General features: G+C 36.7%; 1 protein-coding gene across 6 annotated transcripts in view; it reads right to left on the reverse strand.

Moving 5' to 3' along the window:
* PHTF2 (putative homeodomain transcription factor 2) overlaps positions 1-20,914 on the reverse strand; it is a 167,558-nt gene that overhangs the window by 70,913 nt on the left and 75,731 nt on the right. For all 6 annotated transcript variants that reach the window (XM_017975405.4, XM_078343037.1, XM_035253993.3 and 3 more), the window contains one exon: positions 2,454-2,510. Coding sequence is in view for 5 of the 6 variants with exons in the window: in XM_078343037.1 (XP_078199163.1) it covers positions 2,454-2,510 (57 nt within the window). In the remaining variant the exon portion in view is untranslated. The remainder of the gene's footprint in view (positions 1-2,453; positions 2,511-20,914) is intronic.

Raw genomic sequence — 20,914 nt, forward strand, 5'->3', positions numbered from 1 at the left:
CAGATATAAATTGTAGGTCCTAACTTTCCCTAATATACAGGAGTATATTAGTTACTACATCCTGTGTAGTAACTAATATAATCCTTGCTCACCCAAACCTCTATTTAGGCATCAAAATAGTTCTTTTTTAAAAAGAGGAAGTTACATAAGTAATGTAGTAATTTGTAATGAATAGCTCCCAAAAACTAAAAAGTTATCTGTATATTTTTTTTCTGAGGCTTTTAAATTCCAAATCTGTCAAACTTGATAACACAACCTCTTAAGGTACTTAATATCTCCTGTCCAATGAATTAAAGGCTTTCTAATTGTCAAAGAGAATAAAAAGTATTATGCCATCTTACTAGACCTCTCTGATGTTCTTTATTTGCTTGACTATCCCAACTCTTCTTCATACTCTCTCCATACTATTTTCTCATGGATCTCTTACTTCTCTTTCCTTCTTTACTTGGATCTCTTTACTTACCTACCCATTAAATGTTAGTTATTTCCCAATGCTCTGTTTTCAGCCCTTTTATTTCATCATTCAACAGAAATCCACTCATTCCTATGGCTGTATCTATATAATGTTTCATATATACATATATATATATGTATATCACATACAAATATATACCTACACATAGTCACACTTTACAAACTGAGAACTCTCAAATCTATCAAATAGCTATTTCTGTAACAGAATTCTCAATGTGCTCTTCTTCCAGTATTTCCTATCACCCTTAGGGCTGCCTGAGTAAATTTATTAAAATATAATCTTCTGCTTAAAATCCTTCAATGTCTCCCCTGTTGTTTTCCAGATTATGTCTAAACTCTTGGGGCAGGCATTAAACCCCTTCATAATCTGACTTTCATTTTCCTTTCTAGTTTTATTCCTAATGACACTAATCTCCTTCCTCCATCCAACCTATTACAAAATCAAACTCCTTGAGGAGTCCTGCCTCAGTCATCATGTTCCTTCCATCCTTTACATATATTTCCATCTGCTCTTCATCTGTCTGAAATGTCTTCCTTAAGTTCATGAACCACTTCCTCTATGAAATCTTTCCCAACCTCCCCAGCCTTGTCTCTCCCCTCATTCTCCTATAGAGTTTTAGACATGCCTCTCTTTTTTTTTTTGAGACGGAGTTTCGCTCTTGTTACCCAGGCTGGAGTGCAATGGCTCGATCTCGGCTCACCACAACCTCTGCCTCCTGGGTTCAAGCAATTCTCCTGCCTCAGACTCCTGAGTAGCTGGGATTACAGGCACGCACCACCATTCCCAGCTAATTTTTTGTATTTTTAGTAGAGATGGGGTTTCACCATGTTGACCAGGATGGTCTCCATCTCTTGACCTCATGATCCACCCGCCTTGGCCTCCCAAAGTGCTGGGATTACAAGCTTGAGCCACCGCCCCCAGCCAGACATGCCTCTCTTAATGGAATTTATCTCAGGTGTAACTATGTATCTCACCTACAAAACTATAAACCATTTTATCTTTCTGTCCCATGACTTAATCCTATATTTAACACATACCACAACTTTGTTAAGTGTATGAATTCTTCCTCAAAAGTTTAGAGATTATCATTGCCAAATGGGAAAGAATCCTGCTTTTTATTACAAGTGACTAAGTAGTCTAAACGTTAACGAATTTTAACATTAACAAATTTTGGGGCTGATTTTTAGTAACTAAAGACACTGGTTTTCAATCTAATGTAAACTTTTCTATACAAAATAGAAAATGTCAAGTAACTAAAGTAATACTGTCTGTGCCCAGATTAAATTTAGCTCGTGCAGAAACACACTGATTAGTATCTATGCAAATGAAAAATATAAATCTTACTACCAATAAAGAGTGCTGAGAAACAACAGATTCAATTGAAAACCATTTTCATGCTAGCGAGGTAATCTATGAAAATATTTTATCAGTATAAGAGACGTGATTACATGTTCAGGAAGATAATGGCTACTACAAAAACATTTTAATTAGTACTTTACTGTCCTAAATTCTTTTTTAAAATGACCAACTTTTCAGAGACTCTTTTTGAGTCAAAGTCAATCTGTTAGTAGCACCAAAAAGCAGATCTCAATTAAGCAAAGCAGCATTTGCACAGGATCACTCAGGCAGGAAAAATCCTGAAACACTTACCAGTTTAATAAACTGTACAGAGCAATGAGAGCATCAAAGGGGAGGAAAGCAAACTAGAAGTATAAGGTGACAAGTAAAAGGAGGAAAAAAGCTGACAAAAAAATAGTCATTAGAAATTAAATTTTAAAAGAACGGAATGATTTAAAAAAAACCAACATCAGAAGTAAACGTGACTATGGTAAATAAAGTTTACTTCTCTCTTTAAAAGCTTCAATAGAATAGTAATTTATATCTTAAAAGTATATGAAAAAACACTACAGAAAATATAATTAATAATTAATTCAGAGAACTATGTATCAAAATAAACAACATGAAATAAACTCGTTACCTTGATTTCTCTTTGTTCAACAGATTTTTCCCATATTTGTTGATCATAAGCTCCAATCTATGAAAAGAAGACAACACTACGTTAAATGATCATTGCTGGTACCCATCAAATAGGTACAACTGTGCATGAAATACAAGCAACTCAGTATTCAGCACAGATTAGACTTCTCAAATCAGTATCATATTATCACAGTGGTTCTCAAAGTATGATTTCAGAACCAGCACTATTAGGGTCACCATGGAACTTGTTAGAAATGCAAACTCTCAGGCTGCACTCCAGAGTTACTGAATCAGAAACACAAGAGTGGCGCTCCAAAACTTATGTTTTAAACAGAGAGGGTAACAACAGAAAATGGAGCCAACTGAGGGAGGAGGTTCAAAGGAAAGAGAGGTTCAGGAAAAAAAAAAACAAAAACAAAAACAAAACTAACAGGTACTATACTTAGAACCCACATGACAAAATAACCTATACACAAAACCCCCAAGTCATGAGTTTAAGTATATAACAAACCTGAACCTAAGATAAAAATTTTTAAATCCCTCCTGATGATTCTGACGTTGAAAACCACTGCCCTAGGGAATTCTTAACTGTAAATAAACATAACTGCTACAGCTCTGGTTTATTTGGGGAAAAACTCCCAAGTGATAAATTCTTTATGGTGTTATTTTTAAAGAAAAGTACTAATATTCTACACAATTAACACACTGCCATGTGTGTACCTATGCAACTGTCTTGCATGTTCTGCACATGTACCCCAAAACCTAAAATGCAATAAAAAATTTAAAAAAAAAATTTATAAACATGCAGACCACAATTACCACTTAAAGTTTAAACTGGAAAACAAAGTTGTGAAATGATTGCAGATACAGGAAAATAATTAACAAACAATTTCTTATAGCTTCTATTTCTATTATTCTTAGATGCTGGAAAGTTCTCTGAACTATACCTTCAACAGGGCAGGATGAACAAATCATTCTTTATTGTTCCCACCCAAGTTACTTGCTGTTAGCTCCTACTGTCTCGTTTCCACTTAATTCCCCACAGCCAAAAAGACAATGAAATGGGTCAACACCATATAATTGTGACTAGGAATTTTCATTATTTGCATTAACTTAAAATTATAATTCTAAGAAATTAAAAGTATTTCAGGTAACTACACTTAAGAGACTAAAGAAAGAAAATGACCAGAGATACGCAAAGATATTACAAGAAAATACAGGAGAAAAGAGTATTTTCTGACTCATAACATAATTTACTCAAAACTCCTTTAATCTACACATCATTTTGTAAATCTCAATTTCAAGAACTAAGAAATTGAAAACACCAGAATGGTTTAAAAGTAGACACAAAGGAGGTAGAATAAAAGAACTTAAGTGACTCCATAAGAACCTTTAATGGTTCTCTCTCCTCTCTCTCTCTCTCTCTTTTTTTTTTTTTTTTTTTTTTTTTTGAGGTACAGTCTTGCTCTGTAACCCAGGCTGGAGTGCAGTGGCACAATCTTGAATCACTGCAACCTCTGCCTCCTGGGTTTAAGTGATTCTTCTGCCTCAGCCTCCCGAGTAGCTGGGACTATAGACGCATGCTACCATTCCTGGCTAATTTTTTGTATTTTTAGTAGAGATGGGGTTTTACTGTGTTAGCCAGGATAGTCTCAATTTCCTGCCCTTGTGATCTACCCACCTAGGCTTCTCAAAGTACTGGGATTACAGGTGTGAGCCTCCATGCTGGGCTATTCTCTCTTATACATTATCTTGCTCATATTAATTCTTCTGGTCCTATAAATCCTATTCTCTTTTTCACCACTTTCTTATGACTCATTTTTTATTTTAAAAGTCATATTATGGCTGAGTGCAGAGGGGCTCTTGTCTGCAATCCCAGCACTTTGGGAGGCTGAAGTGGGAGGATCTTGAGCCCAGGAGTTTGAGACCAATCTTGGCAACATTGTGAGACCCGTCTCTACAAAAAATTTAAAAATTAGCTGGGTGTGTGCCACATAGTTGTAGTCCTAGCTACTCAGGGGACTGAGGTGGGAGGATTGCTTGAGCCTGGGATGTTGAGGCTGCAGTGAGCCATGATCATGCCACTGCACTCTAACCAGGGCAGCAGAGTATCCTGTCTCAAACAAAAAACAAACAACAACAACAAATCATGTTATCCCCAAAATTAAAATCTTATAACACCTAGACCAAGCTACCTAGACCAAACAACATACTCATATGTAACTACAACTGCCATCAGTCTCCTTATTAAGAAGTTCTAGATAAATAAGAACCAGATGGTTAGTCCTAATGGTAAAGTTGACCTGTGGTGACTAGTTGCCCTTCATCCTCTTAAATTCTAAATTCAATCAATCATCTTCCCTAAAATCAGAAAAGGTAAGTATGGGAACATGAATATTTCTGCTCTAACTGAATAATTCAGAATAACTGGGCTTATATGCAAATAAAAACTTATTTTTTAGGCCAGGTGCAGTAATTTATTTTTCAGGCTGAGTATGGTGCTCATGCCTGCCACCCTAGCACTTTGGGAGGCTGAGGGGGGCGAACTGCTTGAGTCCAGGAGTTTGAGACTAGCCTGAGCAACATGGCAAAACCCATCTCTTCAAAAAATACAGTAAATTAGCTGGGCATGGTGGTGTGCCCTTATAGTCCCAGCTACTCAGGAGGCTGAGGATCAATGGAGTCCAGGACGTCAAGGCTGTGATGGACTATGATCATGCCACTGTACCATGACTGGGTGACAGGGTAAGACTCTGTTTAAAAAATAATAGGCCGGGCACGGTGGCTCACACCTGTAATCCCACCACTTTGGGAGGCCGAGGCAGGTGCATCACGAGGTCAAGAGATCGAGACCATCCTGGTCAACATGGTGAAACCCCGTCTCTACTAAAAATACAAAAAGTTAGCTGGGCACAGTGGCGCGTGCCTGTAATCCCAGCTACTCAGGAGTCTGAGGCAGGAGAATTGCCTGAACCCAGGAGGCGGAGGTTGTGGTGAGCCAAGATCGCGCCATTGCACTCCAGCCTGCGTAACAAGAGCAAAACTCCGTCTCAAAAAAAAAAATAATAATAATAATAATTAAATGTATTAACTATTTCAATGCACTTCATACTTTTCAGCAAAACAATAATTAAAAATAAAGAATAGGCACCAATGTTTTAATCACTATTTTGGCAGAATTTTGTTTTCACATACAAAAGGATGCCTAACTTATCTTCAAAAGAACTTTTTTATTTCTAGGCGATTCAAGAATGTGAACGTGTAGAATATTGTAGGTATATGTCCTACAATACTAAAATTAGGAAAAATAAAACAATACTGTGCAACAGACCAAATCAGAAGGGCATGTCAGTCCTTGGCATAATAGGTTCAATGCAACCCTAGCATGGTAATCAATAGCCCCAAGGCTTAGAAAGGTACAGAAAGCCTAAGAAACTCTGCAGTGAAGCAGTAGGTAAAAGTGGAAATGCCTCTCGAAGGCTGACATATTTCACTTGTAAATAGCAGAATGCAATCCTAAAGGTGGGTAGGATAGACATTCCTATAAGAAAGGCCACAGGGTAAATGGTTTGTTTTACTGAAAAGACACATTTATTCAAAGATTTGATAGGTTAGAGAAAAGACAACTTTTACTTCAATAATACAATGTCTTATGGTGGGGAGAGGGTATTAACTTTTTAAAACTAAACAAATTTCATTTTCAATTATAGCAATTAAATGTCTGTAAGTGCAGGAATCAGTTCTCCTTCGCAGAAGATTTCTTTTGTTTTAATAATACTACCAGAACGAACATTTTAGATGCATAAGCAAACAGACTACTTTTTTGGAGAAAACTGTGAGGATGCAGGTTAACCTAAATGCAGGTACCTCAGAAGGAGATGTTCAGGGTTTTGCTTAATAATATGTATGCCTTTAACAAATTACCCTTATGTATGAATTCAGACTGAATTATCTCTGAAATTGTTTCTTGGGATATGTGTAGTACACCAGAGGTCTCAATATCACTGAAATTGTTTCTTGGGCTTTGTGTAGTACACCAGTGGTAGCTGGGTCCTAGAAGTGAGAGTGAAGGAATTCTAAAGATCTCTTCTGGCCTTTAGTTTCACTTTATTCCCAGCTGACAAGACAGTAAATCAGAACACCTGTGGCTAGAGTCAAGCTCTTCCCTGAAAGAAACGATTCTACTGTCAATCATTATAGGGCAAGAAAAGAAGTGACACTTAGGACAAGGAAAAAGAACTACCTTCTCAAGACTTAGGGTCATGGATCAAGAATGATTTGCAGAACTATGCTACCAAAGTTAAAAAACAATAAGTGGGCAGGTTTTCCAACATTTCTAATTTACCTCTAACACACAAATATGCCAAAACCATTTCCAACATTTCTATTTTACCCCTAACAGACATTTCCATTAACACACATTTCCATTTTACCTCTGAACACAAATAATGTACTTTCCCCTTCTGTTTTATGTTTATCGTTGCTGTATCCCCCCGACCTTTTTTTTTTTAAGACAGGGTTTCAGTCTGTTGTCTAGAGTGACTTGGCAGACTTGACTGAGTCACATAAATCTGATAGGTAATTTTTAACAAATTTATTCTACATAAAATTAAATCACAAGGCCAAATTCAATTACAATTCTCTGTGAAAGAAAACTCAGAAAGAAAATAACTACATTTTTTTAATGACATACAAAATATTAAAAGAAGCTCAGTGGTAACATTTGTCTAATGGTACAGTAAGTTTAATAAGATGGTATGTCTTAAATTGAGAAGTAAATACTATGTAATATTTTGACGACTTCCAAATTTTTGGTACCTCCTCACTGTTCTCTTTTTCTCCTCCCTCTCCCCAAACATCTCTAGTGTTTGCATGTTTAGAAAAGGTCCTATTCAATATAACCCATAGGTTCACAGAAAAGAAATTTTTTTAAATGTACATAACATTCTAAAAGGCTATATACTCAAATAATGTTGACAGATACACAGAAAGAGATATACTAAGGTAATTAATGTACAAGTAATTGTATAGATAACCAACTATAATCTTCATAGGTAATGATCTGTTTCAAGGAGGGCAAAAAAAATTGTTCCATCATATAAGACTAGACTCTGAAATCCTGATTTATATTTTGTAGCCAATAGTTTTGTACATTGTAAGAATGTGAAGTTCTTTCTCTGGTGCTTGGCTATGGTAAGCAATTTTATCAATGCTCTTGTTATTACTCCCAGAGACGCCCTGAATACCTTAGCCTCTGGTGCACTCTTACCCAACCAGAGCTGACCTATAGTCAGTTTTTCTATTCCTGATCCCAAATGACCAAGCACTTTGTCATCTACAAACTCATCCTGTATCTTTAGCAACATGTCCGGCAGGTCTACACCAATCTCTTATAATAAATAACCCCTTCCTCTTAATGACAGCAAGGTCAATTGAAGATTTTCTTCCTACAAGCTTTAAATTCCTAATTACTGTGACCATCACCATTCCTGGAAGAATGTGTAGCTAATTACTACTTCCATGAGAAGACTGAAGCCTTAAGATACAATATTATTTTCTGTCATCTCCACAGAGATATTTTCTAATCCAATTTATTTTTCATTTTATTTTCTAGCATGTTTTTTCTCATCCAATTTATTTTTCATTTTTTCTTATCTTTATAAACAAACTTTGAGCCATTACAGAGGTTAAAACTGATTTTTAAAAAATGATGAAATAGCATCCTGAAAGCACTAAGATTTTTTTAAAATTGATATACTAGAACTTAGTAATATCAAACAAATGAAAATTCAACGAAATGAATATTCTTTAGTTGCTTTCTGACCTAATGAAGACTGTTCTAACAGAAAAATGCATGTTTACATGCTGTAAAATTGAAATTAACATAGCTAACATTCTATATTAAATATATGTAAATATATACAGCAGATATTTAAAAGGATACATGAAAATCATTGATAATGATTACCTCTGCAAAGTACCAAAGCCAACAGCACTTTTCCTTTCTGCCTTATATTCACTGTTACTATATCACAATTTTTTCTTTTTTTTAAGACAGAGTCTCATTCTGTCACCCAGAATGGAGTGTAGTAGCTCGATCTTGGCTCACTGCAACCTTGATCTCCCAGGCTCCTGAGTACCTGGGACCACAGGTGCGCCCCACCCTTCTCAACTAATTTTTTATGTTTTGTAGAGATGAGGGCTCCTTATGTTGCTCCCTATGTGGCCTTGAACTCTTGGGCTCAAGCAATCCACCCACCTCGGCCTCCCAAAGTGCTGTGATTACAGGCGTGAACCACTGCACCCAGCAACTGTATTGCTTCCTCCCCCGCCCTTCTCACTAATTTTATAAGCCAGGATTCTAACACAGGTCTATTGGACTCCAAAGTAATTCGAACTAGTTATCTTAGAAACTAATATGTTCCACAGTAACTAGTAAAGTGACTATCACTGAATAGTAACTTTATAGAGAATCATCTACCTCCTCCTACCATTATTTTAATTTTATACATTTCTATACACTGAGACAAACAAAATGGGAAAGGGGAAGAAGAGAGAAAAGGGAGAAATGGAGGAAGGGAAAACTGGGAAGAAAAGAAAAGGGTAGAGAACAGGGAGGATTGGTAGGTAGAGAAAAAGACTGCCTTTGTCTAGGTATCAGCCAATGTCAACTCTGGCTCCCATGAAAAAACTTTGTAATGAATATGATGGTATCAAAAGTACAAATGTTAAAACCTAGATGATTAGATGGTGAAACAAGAAACATGTATCTATCACTGAGGAATTTTAGAAAAGAAGTATCTTTGAAAAACAATTTGAAAAGCTACTCTTAGGCTATCTAATTACCTCTAGGTTGTCACATTCAGAACACCAGTGGCTCAGGTATCAAGAGGCTAGAGACAAGGTATCTTGCTTCAAAAAGGCACTTATCAATAGTTTAATTAGATTAAGTGCTTAGATAAAAAATTAAGAGTTCACAAATAAAAATAAGCAAGGCAAAAGGAGGCCCAGATTTGCAAACATATTTAAAGCACCTAGTTTTCTTAACTAATAAGCAGATATATCATAAACCTATGTCAAAGCCCTAATTTTCCTACCACCATGTTTAGTTTCTTTTTTCTGAATCTCATTTAAGAAACTCTGAAAAGCAAGCTATTAATTTTCACAAACACAAAATGCCATACAAAAAGCTAAAGCAGAGCCCAGATTTCTTCCTAGATGAACACCATGCAACAAACATCGGAGGCCAATCATGTGCCAGGATAAATGTTGTTTAACTTTGTTAGCAAAATTATCTGTTAAAAGTATTAACGATAAGGCCAGGCACAGTGGCTCATACCTGTAATCCTAGCACTTTGGCAGGCCGAGGCAGGTGGATTGCCTGAGGTCAGGAGTTTGAGACTAGCCTGGCCAACATAGTAAAACCCTGTCTCTACTAAAAATACAAAAATTAGCTGGATGTGGTGGTAGGCACCTGTAGTCTCAGCTACTTGGGAGGCTGAGGCAGAAGAATCACTTGAACCTGGGAGGTGGAGGTTGCAGTGAGCCAAGATCACACCACTGCACTCCAGCCTGGGTGACAGAGCAAGACTCCATGTCAAAAATAAAATTTAAAGAAGTATAACAATAATACCCTGAAGGCAAAAGATTAAAGAATCTCTTGAGATAGGGCTGGGCTGCTAGCTCATGCCTGTAATATCAGCACCTTGAAAAGCAAAGGCAAGAGGAACACTTGAGACCAGGAGTTCAAAACCAGCCTGGACAACACAGTGAGACTCCACCTCTATTTTAAAAATTAAAAATTTACCAGGTACAGTGATATGCATCTGTAGTCCTAACTACTTGGGAGGCTGAGGTGCGAGGATTTATTGGGCCTAGGAGTTTGAGGCTACAATGAGCTATGATTATACCACTGCACTCCAGCCGAGGTAACAACAACAAAATGTTGAGATAACCAATAAATAAATAAATAAATAAATAAATAAATAAATAAATAAATGGAGATGCACAAGCCCTTGGTGACTCTTTCCATTTCTAAATTGATATTTTAAAAACTTTACTTTTTCTGTGACGTTTTTGGGATATGCATCATCAACCATAAAATGCTAACAGGCAAAGGTTATGTTGTTTTTATACCTAATGCAAACATCCCATAAATCCCATATTTTATTTGTTTATTTATTTATTTAGAGACAGAGACTCACTCTGCCACCCAGGCTGGAGTGCTGTGGCACGATTTCAGCTCACTGCAACCTCCGCCTCCTGGGTTCAAGCGATTCTCCTGCCTCAGCCTCCTGAGTAGCTGGGATTACAGGTGCCCACCATCACACTTGGCTGATTTTTTAATATTTTTGGTAGAGACGGGTTTTCACCATGTTGGTCAGGCTGGTCTCGAACTCCTGACCTCAAGTGATCCGCCTGCCTCAGCCTCCCAGCGTGCTGGAATTATAAGCATGAGCCACCTGCACCCAGGCAACATTCCATATTTTAATAGTGATTTAATAGCTGTACAACCAAAGGTAAATTTTTTTAGTCTTTTTACAAAAATATATGTTATCAGTCAGAAAATACACTTTGTCAACTCAGGAATGGAAAATTAAATACCGTAAGTTCTCACTTATAAGCGGGAGCTAAGCTCACAAAGTACACAAAGGCAAAGAGAGTGATATAATGGACTATGGAAACTCAGAAGGGGAAGGGTGGGAAGTGGGGAATAAGGGAGTAAAAAACTACATATTAAGTACAACGTACAGTACTCAGGTAACAGGTGTACTAAAATCTCAGACTTCACCACTAGACAAATTCATCCATGCTACCAAAAACCACTTGTGACCAAAAAGTTATTGAAAATTTTCTTTTTAAATTTTAAGATGAAAAATTCGCAAAGAAAAAAGGAAAAGAAAATATACTTTGTCATATTTGGAATGTTGGTTTTTAACACTTTGTTTTCCCCAGCTTTTAATATTTGCTGATACAAGTGGAAAAGACCCTGGACTGCTTAAGAGACCTGAATTTTTATCCTAACCTCCACCATAACTACAGCCTCATAGACATGGGCAAGTTACTTGACCTCTGAACCTCTGTATAATGGGGACAATAAAACACATTTCATAGAACTGAAATGTAAAAAGATAGTCTGGTATATAGCTGCACTGTAAAAAATATTAGTTCTTTCCTTTCGTGGCAAATATTAATCTCTCCAGGCCTTAGTCATCTCACTTTTAAATTGCTATAGCTGAACTATATTTAATTATGACAATATTTATGCTCACTAATGATTTGGATGGCTACAGAGGTTTTTTTATGCTTCAGTATGGAAAGACAAAAGATTCAATGCTACTATAAAATCAGATAGAAGCAATAAGAGTAGTTAGAAAGGTGTAGGCAGAAAGTACCAAGAAGAAAGCCAAAACAGGGTGTGTAGATAAAAGTCTTTTTCCTAATTGTCAATGTAATACTTTAGATAACTGCTTACAGCTTACAGAAGTGGAGCTGTCAACAAAATCATTTTGTTGACAAGATCACATTTGCCAAGATACCTAACAAATATGGTTGGCACTGACATAACAATCTACCTATAAATTTGATAAAAAAGAAAGAAAACTGAGAGGCTAAATGATACAACAAAGTTAAGTTACTGAACAAAATAGTGAACATGAGAATGAAACGCTAATCACAAATGAAAGAAAATTATATCTCTAATCCCAAAATTATGTTGTCATGATGAACATTCAACAATTATTCTCAGTACTTCTCTTCATATTGCAAAAAATATAGAAGAGACATGTAGGCCAGTTAAAATCATTAGAATGATGAATAACCTTCAGATAAATCTTATCCAGAAATAGTAGAAACTAATTATTTTGATGTTAAGACTTTTAATTCAAAAGTAAAATTATCAATCCTCTGAATATCGAATAGGTTTTCACTGTTTCTGCTCATAACTACTACTTCTCAAACAAATTTGTCTCTAAAACCACCTAGAAAGATCTCTGAATCCTGTAACTGCTCCTAATAGGCCTTATTTCTAACCTGCTATTCTCATTACTACTCAATTTATATGCTACCCTATTCCATTGTTTTTTTTTAACAATATCCTGTTTTAATCTACCTATTGTTCAACGTCTGAACATGTTCAAATATGTTCAGTGTGCAAACATGCACACACACCCCTAAAGAAGTCAGTTTTTATAAGTCACTCAGGTGATTTTAATGATGAGGATCAAATGAGGAAGCTGAATCATTTAATTACACAGTATAAACTATGAATGATAATAATGTCACACAAAAAAGGGTGGTCTGAGAAAATGTCCAAAGCTAGCAACTCTTTCAAATGCATAACAACCACCAAATTATTTTACCAAATCTCGAACTTTTCTGAATCAGTCTCTTTTAAAAACTCTAAAAATACATGAGAGGCCAAACCATAGAAGACCTTTAACCCAATCATTAAAAATATTCCCCTATAATTCTACTGTTATTTCGGGAAGACCTTAAATAGAATGGGTAAGTATATAAATTTAAGACATCCTAATTGGGAAAATAAATCTAAATCATGGAATAAATATTATTGACTATAAGCACAGAATTTGCTTTGCAACTACTTGAAAATCTCTTTGCTTTAACCATCACTTATTTATTTTGCTATCAATCATTATCATAATATAATAAAAATAAGTGTTACTAAAAAAAGGAAAACTACTTGAGTAGAAGGCAAATTTAAAAATAATAAAAATTCTTTTAAGATTTGAATCTTGGCCAAGGCGGGTGGATCACGAGGTCAAGAGATCGAGACCATCCTGGTCAACATGGTGAAACCCGTCTCTACTAAAGATACAAAAAATTAGCCGGGCATGGTGGCACGTGCCTGTAATCCCAGCTACTCGAGAGGCTGAGGCAGGAGAATTGCCTGAACCCAGGAGGCGGAGGATGCGGTGAGCCGAGATCGGGCCATCGCACTCCAGCCTGGGTAACAAGAGGAAAACTCCGTCTCAGAAAAAAAAAAAAAAAAAAAAAAAAAAAAAAAGATTTGAATCTTTTGGTTGGGGGACAATGGGACTTTTCAAGGAAGAAAACAGATTTCTAGAATTCAGTCAATTTATATATCTAGCTAGCCATTTGGATCAAAACACCAAAATTTGAAAACATATTCTCATCTGCAGATACTAAAATCTAGCTAATTATCAAAGATTCCATTCATTATGAATAATTACAGTGAAAGCTACTTAAAATCTTCCCAACATCATCTAAAATGAAACCATTCCCTGCATTAATCCCCAAAAAAGTATATTACAGACCACATACTTATAATCAAATCATGAATCCCAATCAAGCTCCTATTGCCTAGGAAAGCCAGCTAATCACATAGTTTAGAAAAAAGTCTTGAAGGTATTCTTTGTTTCAATGAAGAGAAATGATTATGGTAAATCTGTCTCTCAGAAGTTATAAATCCAAAGAAAAAAATATTCAAAGAGTCATAATTCAAAGTAGAATCAACTAAGTACTACTGCATACTGCTGAAAGATGGTCTGAAAGGATCAATGTTTGTTAAGATAAAAGGTACAAGAATAGAAAACTCCCTTGATATGGATGCATAAGAAAGAAATAAAGATGACGGTTTCTGGCTTAAGTACCTGGGACTGCACTGCTATTACTAACCATGACATCCTGGAATAAAAGCAGGTTTGAAAAAAGCCCATTTGGCCGGGGGCAGTGGCTCACAGCTATAATTGGGAGGCTGAGGTGGGCAGACTGTTTGAGTCCAGGAGTTCAAACAGTTCATGAGCAACATGGCAAAAGCCTGTCTCTACAAAAAAAGAAAGAAGAAAGAAAAACAGCTATTGGAAACATAAGACAGCCAGGAGTTATGGCTAGCAATCAGCAGAATTGGTAAGATAGAAAATTTGGACCTCAGCAGCATCAACTGGGTGTTTGGATGTTATGTGGTCAATTTGATTACCTAGAAAAATTGAATATCTTAAGAAGACCAAGAACAAAATATTAAGAAGGATAAACATATATATGGAGGGGAGAAGAATCAAAAGCAGGTAATAAGACTTAGAAAAATTAGTCGGATACATAGAAAGAGGACTGGGACAATATACTAATAAAAGCTAAACAAGGAAAGAATTTCAAGAAAGAGGGTAAAGTCAGGAGAGCTAAAAATACAAAAATATTTTGAAGTGGTTATGGTAGTAATTACATTAATGTCGGTAATCTTGATCTCATTTAAATAGCAGGCAGTCATCAGATGAGATTTGGGAGCTGTGGAGTTTGGGAATGGGGACAATAAAAAAGGTAAAAAACAACCACTTGGGGAGACAGAATATATCATCCACTAGAGAGAGTGATTAGAGGGATACCAGATAGACCATACGCAGCCAAGTTGGTATTAGAAGCAGTCAAGTAGATTATGTTTATATTTTTCCTTTTACCACCAAGGTTCAACAGTCCAGGATCAGGAGTGGAATTTAAATATCCACACATACTCTACCACCAAATACCTACAGTACACCAGGCATGATACCATGCACTTGTAAGTTTCCTCATTTAATCTTTATTGTTTCCTTTCTCTTTTTTTTCTCCTTAACAATTCAGCACGAAAGCAATTAGATGGGACAGAATCATGGAGGCCTAAAGAAGGGTGCCAAAGCTACAATGGAGAGAGCCTGACGCATGGGTGTGGCCAGGCATGGGCTAACAGTCCAAGCAGGATGTGAAGGAGGACTTTGTGGGGTAAGGACAGTCAGAGCCTAAGCAGGGCGAGATGGATGACCACATGTGGGGGTGACCCAGCACAGGGCACAGAAGCTCAAGCAGGATAAGGAGGACATCCACTTGTAGGATACCTTGGTATGAGGTGCCAGAGCCCAAGAAAGACAAAGAAGATCTAGAATAAATATCTTGAGAGAGATGAAGAGAGTCTCTGCATACAGGGGACGAGAAATCTCTATCTCTAAAAAGCTAATAAAGAAATAAGAGATTAGTTTGACAACTTACGAATGCTATTTGTAAATAGGGGAATGGCTTAATAAATATATTATGGCATACACATAGAGTAAAATGTTATAGTCATAAAATTATGTTTTTAATTGATATTTAGTAATGTGAGAACATAATTTTAGTAATGTTACATGAGAACATGAAAATAAAAATGAAATATAATGCTAATTTTGTTGGGGAAAAGTCAAAATGTCAACAGTAGAGCACTGTGTGATTTTAATTTTTATTATACTTTACCTGCATTTCCCACTTTTCCTATGATAAATATGTATCACTTTGACAATTATAATAAAAAACAATATTTAAAAAATCAAGAGGAAAAGGAAGCTAACACCCTCAACTAACAATCAAGTGTTAGGTGCTAGGCTAGGTACTTTTGAATACATTTCTTACGGAAAAGTACTATGAGCAGAAGGGGGAAAGTGATTAAGAAAGCAACTACCACTGCTCAAAATCAATTTATTAAAATTAATTTGGCTTTTCCTATAAGATACACAACAGAAACTTTCAGCTGAAGAGATATTTTAACAACAAAACTATCAGAAATTTTAGCAGTATAAAAGGGCACATAGATGATAGATAACAGATTGGTCTATCCATTCTTGGACATCAGGAAAAAAAAAAGAGTTAAAAAGAGCCAAGATGCTAAAATATGTCAATTATCCAGGAAAACAAAATTACTCCATCTTTGTGGCTGAAGAGTAACTTAAATTGCATTAGGTGGTGATGGAAATAATTTAACTGGTTCATACAGGAAAGGGAGGGAACGTAAGAAAGGGAGCCTGGTAAACAGCTTTGCGGTGGAGCTGGGAGAATTCCAAGTTCTGGAAAAAGCCAAGGAGAGAAGGCCATCACCAGTTCTTTTGGCCTCTGCAGCCTTGAGGAAGGGTTGGCCATATGAGAAGCAGCAGCAGTCACGGACCATCTCTTCTGACTCCTCCCCACTCCTCCCCTTTAGTCCTCAAAAGAGATCAAAAAGATTAACCCTCAATGCTAGCAACACTATGATTACAGTAGAATCGGCCTCTAGGAAGTTATAAATCCAAAGAAAAAAAAATTCACAAAGTCATAATTCAAAGCAGAATCAAGTAAATACTATTGCATACCACTGAGAGATGGTCTGAAAGGACCAATGTTTGTAAGATAAAATGTACAAGGATAGGAAACTCACTGGATATGGATCCATGAGAAAGAAAGAAAGATGACAGTTTCTGGCTTAAGAAAGTAGGACTGCACTGCTACTATTAACCACAACTTTTTATTCTTTTTATCATGGAATAAAAAGCAGGTTTGAAAAAAGGCCGTTTGGCCAGGTGAACTAGATAGATACACCTAGCCAGTTAGAGCTAGACAGATCTATGTATGTAGAAATAGTGTCACTTCAGGGGACCCTCAATAACCCTCAAATGCCAAGCCATCATTTTTAAAACTTAAAGAACTAAATATGTAACTTAGAGATTAAAAACACACATCTAATTGATTCAATACCCATCTCTCATTTATACTTAAGTAAAATCAGTAAACCAATCACTGATATTGCTTTGCAAGATTATGACAGTAAGAGAAATCCGACATAGCTTACTCCATCTTGCTTCTAACCTCCAAACTGTGCTTCATTCCTGGGAGTAGCCAAGCTAACTTTGAGAGGAATTTAGTTTATAATTTAAAGGAAGGATGATAATAGCCCTTCCCAAAACTACCCCCTCCTTTGAAACCACCTTTGTAAAACTAACAAATTAGCCACAAGACTAGAAATTATGGCTCAGGAGTCATGTAGCCAGAGGTCAGAAGATTCATAACCTTTTCAATTGCTCCTACAGATAACATCACTATCGTAAAACCTAAGATTGGTGTCTGAGGTATTTTTCGGACCCTGCATTTGGTGCCCTGATGAACCAGCTGGCACCACCCAGACCCATAAAATGGCTCAACCGGTCTTGTAATACCACCCAGGGACTGACAGTGCAAGAAGACAGCTTTAACCCCCTATGATTTCACTCCTGATCCAACCAGTCGGCACTTCCTATCCCCTAGCCCCCTGCTTGCCAAATTATCCAAAAGCAAAAAAAAAAAAAAACCCAGTCTCCAAAATTTCAGAGATCAATTTGAATACTAATAAACCCTCTTGTTCTGCTTAGCTGGCTCTGCAATTTTTCAACTCTGCTGCAAAAACCCGCTGCTCTAAGTGCATTGGTTTTTCCAGGCAGTAGGCAAGATGACCTCAATGGGCAATTACATTACTAAGCATAAAGTACTGAAGTCTTGCTATACTCTGAGATGGACTCCCAATCTCCACATATGTGTTATTTGATCCTGCACATCCTCTTCCCCGCAACAGTGATCCAAAGCCAGACATATGGCTCAAGTGGAGTCAATCAGATTTTCTCCTCATTACAGACATCACATGAATAGGAGAAACATAGGGACAGATGGCTAATACAGAGGAATAAAATTAATGTTAACTACGGATCCCGAGAGAAGTTTCTAGAAATTCTGCTGCTGAGAGCCCTACACAGCCTTGGTTTCCTTTCCTTTCCATGTCTTCGCTGGCCGATGTTGGCACAGTTTTCACATGTGGTGAAATCTGTAAGTTTCTAGAAATTCTGCTGCTGAGGAGCCCTACACAGTCTTGCTTTCCTTTTCTTCCCATGCATTAGCTGGCTGCTGCTGGCACAGTTTACACATGTGGTAAAAAGTAGAAGCAGAACACCACGTTGTTCTTTTCCTGGCCCAAATTTAATGAGAACATTGCTATTAATGCAAACCAATGCCATTCTGCATAATTTATGAAGACTGTTTATTTTCCAACTTGCTGGTACATGACAGTATGTTCTGAGTGGATTTATTAATCAAGCTACTATGTGATTAATAAGATGATTTTCCCAAAAAGTCATGCAAAGATAATTTAACTTCTGATTTTCTACTTAACCTAACCTTGGATGAACGGTGAAGACCCTGCTAATGAGGAAAGAAAAGATCATTATTGGCCTCTCGCAGTGGCTCACATCTGTAACCCCAGCACTGTGGGAAGCCAAGGCAGGTGGATCACGAGGTCAGGAGTTTGTGACCAGCCTGACCAACATGGTGAAATCTTGTCTCTACTAAAAATATAAAAATTAGCCAGGCATGGTGACATGTGTCTGTAATCCCAGCTACTTGAGAGGCTGAGGCAGGAGAACTGCTTGAAACTAGGAGGCAGAGGTTGCAGTGAGCCAAGACCACGCCATTGCACTCCAGCCTGAGTGGCAAAGCAAGACTCCATCTCAAAAAAAAAAAAAAAAAAAAACAATTAGAAGGCAGAGGTTGCAGTGAGCTGAGATTGTGCCACTGCACTCTAGCCTGGGTGACAGAGTGAGACTCCAACTCAAAAAAAAAAAAAAAAAAAAAAACCATTACTGACTTCCATTAATCATGGGAAAATAATTCAAATCAATCAATGTCTGGACTATTTATTTATGTATTTATGTATTTGGTATAGACAGGGTCTCACTTTGTTGCCCAGGCTGGTCTTGAAATCCTGGGCTTAAGTGATCCTCCCTCTTTGGCCTCCCAAAGTGCTGGGATTACAGGTGTGAGCCACCAAGCCCAGCTGACTTCTTTAGCTTCTAAATCAAACAAACACAGCGAAAGATGGGATATAAACATTCTCTTCATTTTACCACTAACAAAATGTTGCTCATATTTTATATATCAAATTTAAAAGAGAAAAAACTCCAAAACACATGAACTTCATCTTTCCATCTAATCTAAGACATTAATCAACACTGGTCATAATTCTCTTGGCCAAACATGCATTTATAAAAACTGTATTTACTCGGTTAAATAACATTGACCAAAATCAACCTAGTCAGTAAATGTACAAGACTTCTAATAGACTAAAAACACTTAAGTTAAAGTGATAGTTGTATTTATAATCAGTAACTGCTGCTACCATTTACCGAGCATTTTCTGCTCCTTGGTGGCAGTCCAGGCAGGGAATGAAACACAGGGGACAAATTTAATGCCACTACTCCCAAGCACCTAAGAACCCAAAGGTAAGAGAAAATAAAAGAAACAGGCTAGATTTGGTTGTAAAGTGGGGAGAGGAATCACCATAAGTAAGGAGTGGAGATACTGTGGCCCAGACCAATTAGATATGAATTCTGGCCCAAGCACACAGGCATTATGTGACCTTAAGAAAACTACTAGATTTCTCTAAACCCATATTTGCCTCACTTATAAAATCAGGATGATGGCAGTAATATCTATTTAATATCTATATATTAAGGCAAAAAGAACAAAGCTGAAGGCAGTACACCACCTGATTTCAAAATATACTACAAATAGAGTTATTCCTATTTTGGGCTTTTGTGATGATGAAATGCATGTAAAGTAATTTCAGACACTGTGTGACACACATGAAGTGTTCAGTAAGTGTAACCTGATATTATTAGTCAACAAGTATAACAACCATGATATAGGAGGCTCTGGGCCAACTACTTTACTTAAATAATGTCATTTAATCCTTATAACAATCCTGGAAGTAGATAGAGTTATTCCAGTTTTAAAGAAAATGACTGTTTTCTTTAAACACACACACACACACACACACACACAGAGAGAGAGAGAGAGAGAGAGAGAGAGAGAGAGAGAGAGAGAGAGAGAGAGAAATAGATTTTTTTTTAATTAAACTGCTTAAAAAAAAAAAACCTAGGAATAAATCTAACCAGGGCGGTGAAAGATCTATGTAAGAAAACTACAAAACACTGATACAAGAAATCAAAGAGTTCACAAAAAAATTAAAAGATATCCCACACTCATGGACTAGAAGAATATTGTGACAATGACCACACTATCAAAGATAATCTATAGTGTCAATGCAACCCCAACACAGAAATAGAAAAAAAAATCCTACAATTCATACAGCACCACATAATACCAGAAAAAGAATAGCCAAAGCAACTGAAAGCAAAAAGAACAAAGCTGAAGGCAGCACACAACCTGATTTCAAAATATATTACAAATCTATAGTAACCAAAAGACCACAGCCCTGGCATAAAATAGACACAGAGATCAATGGAACAGAATGGAAGGCTCTGAAACAAATCCACATATTTACAACCATCTGCTTTTTGACAAAGGCACTAAGAACATTCACTGGGGAAAAGACAATCTCTACAATAAATGGTCCTGGGAAAACTAGATATCCACATACAGAAGAATAACTAGACCCCTATATTTTACAACATATGTAATGACTAAAATATGGGTCAACTTGCCTGGATTGAAGGATACAAAGTATTGATCTTGGGCGTGTCTGTGATGGTGTTACCAAAAGAGATTAACATTTGAGTCAGTGGGCTGGGAAAAGCAAACCCACCCTTAATTTGGGTGGGCCAATCTAATCAGCTGCCAGCAAGGCTAGAATATAAGCAGTCAAAAATAGGTGAAAAGAGACTGGCCTAGCCTCCCAGCCTATAT

The sequence above is a fragment of the Callithrix jacchus genome, chromosome 11 (genome assembly GCF_049354715.1).
Source record: "Callithrix jacchus isolate 240 chromosome 11, calJac240_pri, whole genome shotgun sequence".
Lineage (NCBI taxonomy): Eukaryota > Metazoa > Chordata > Mammalia > Primates > Cebidae > Callithrix > Callithrix jacchus.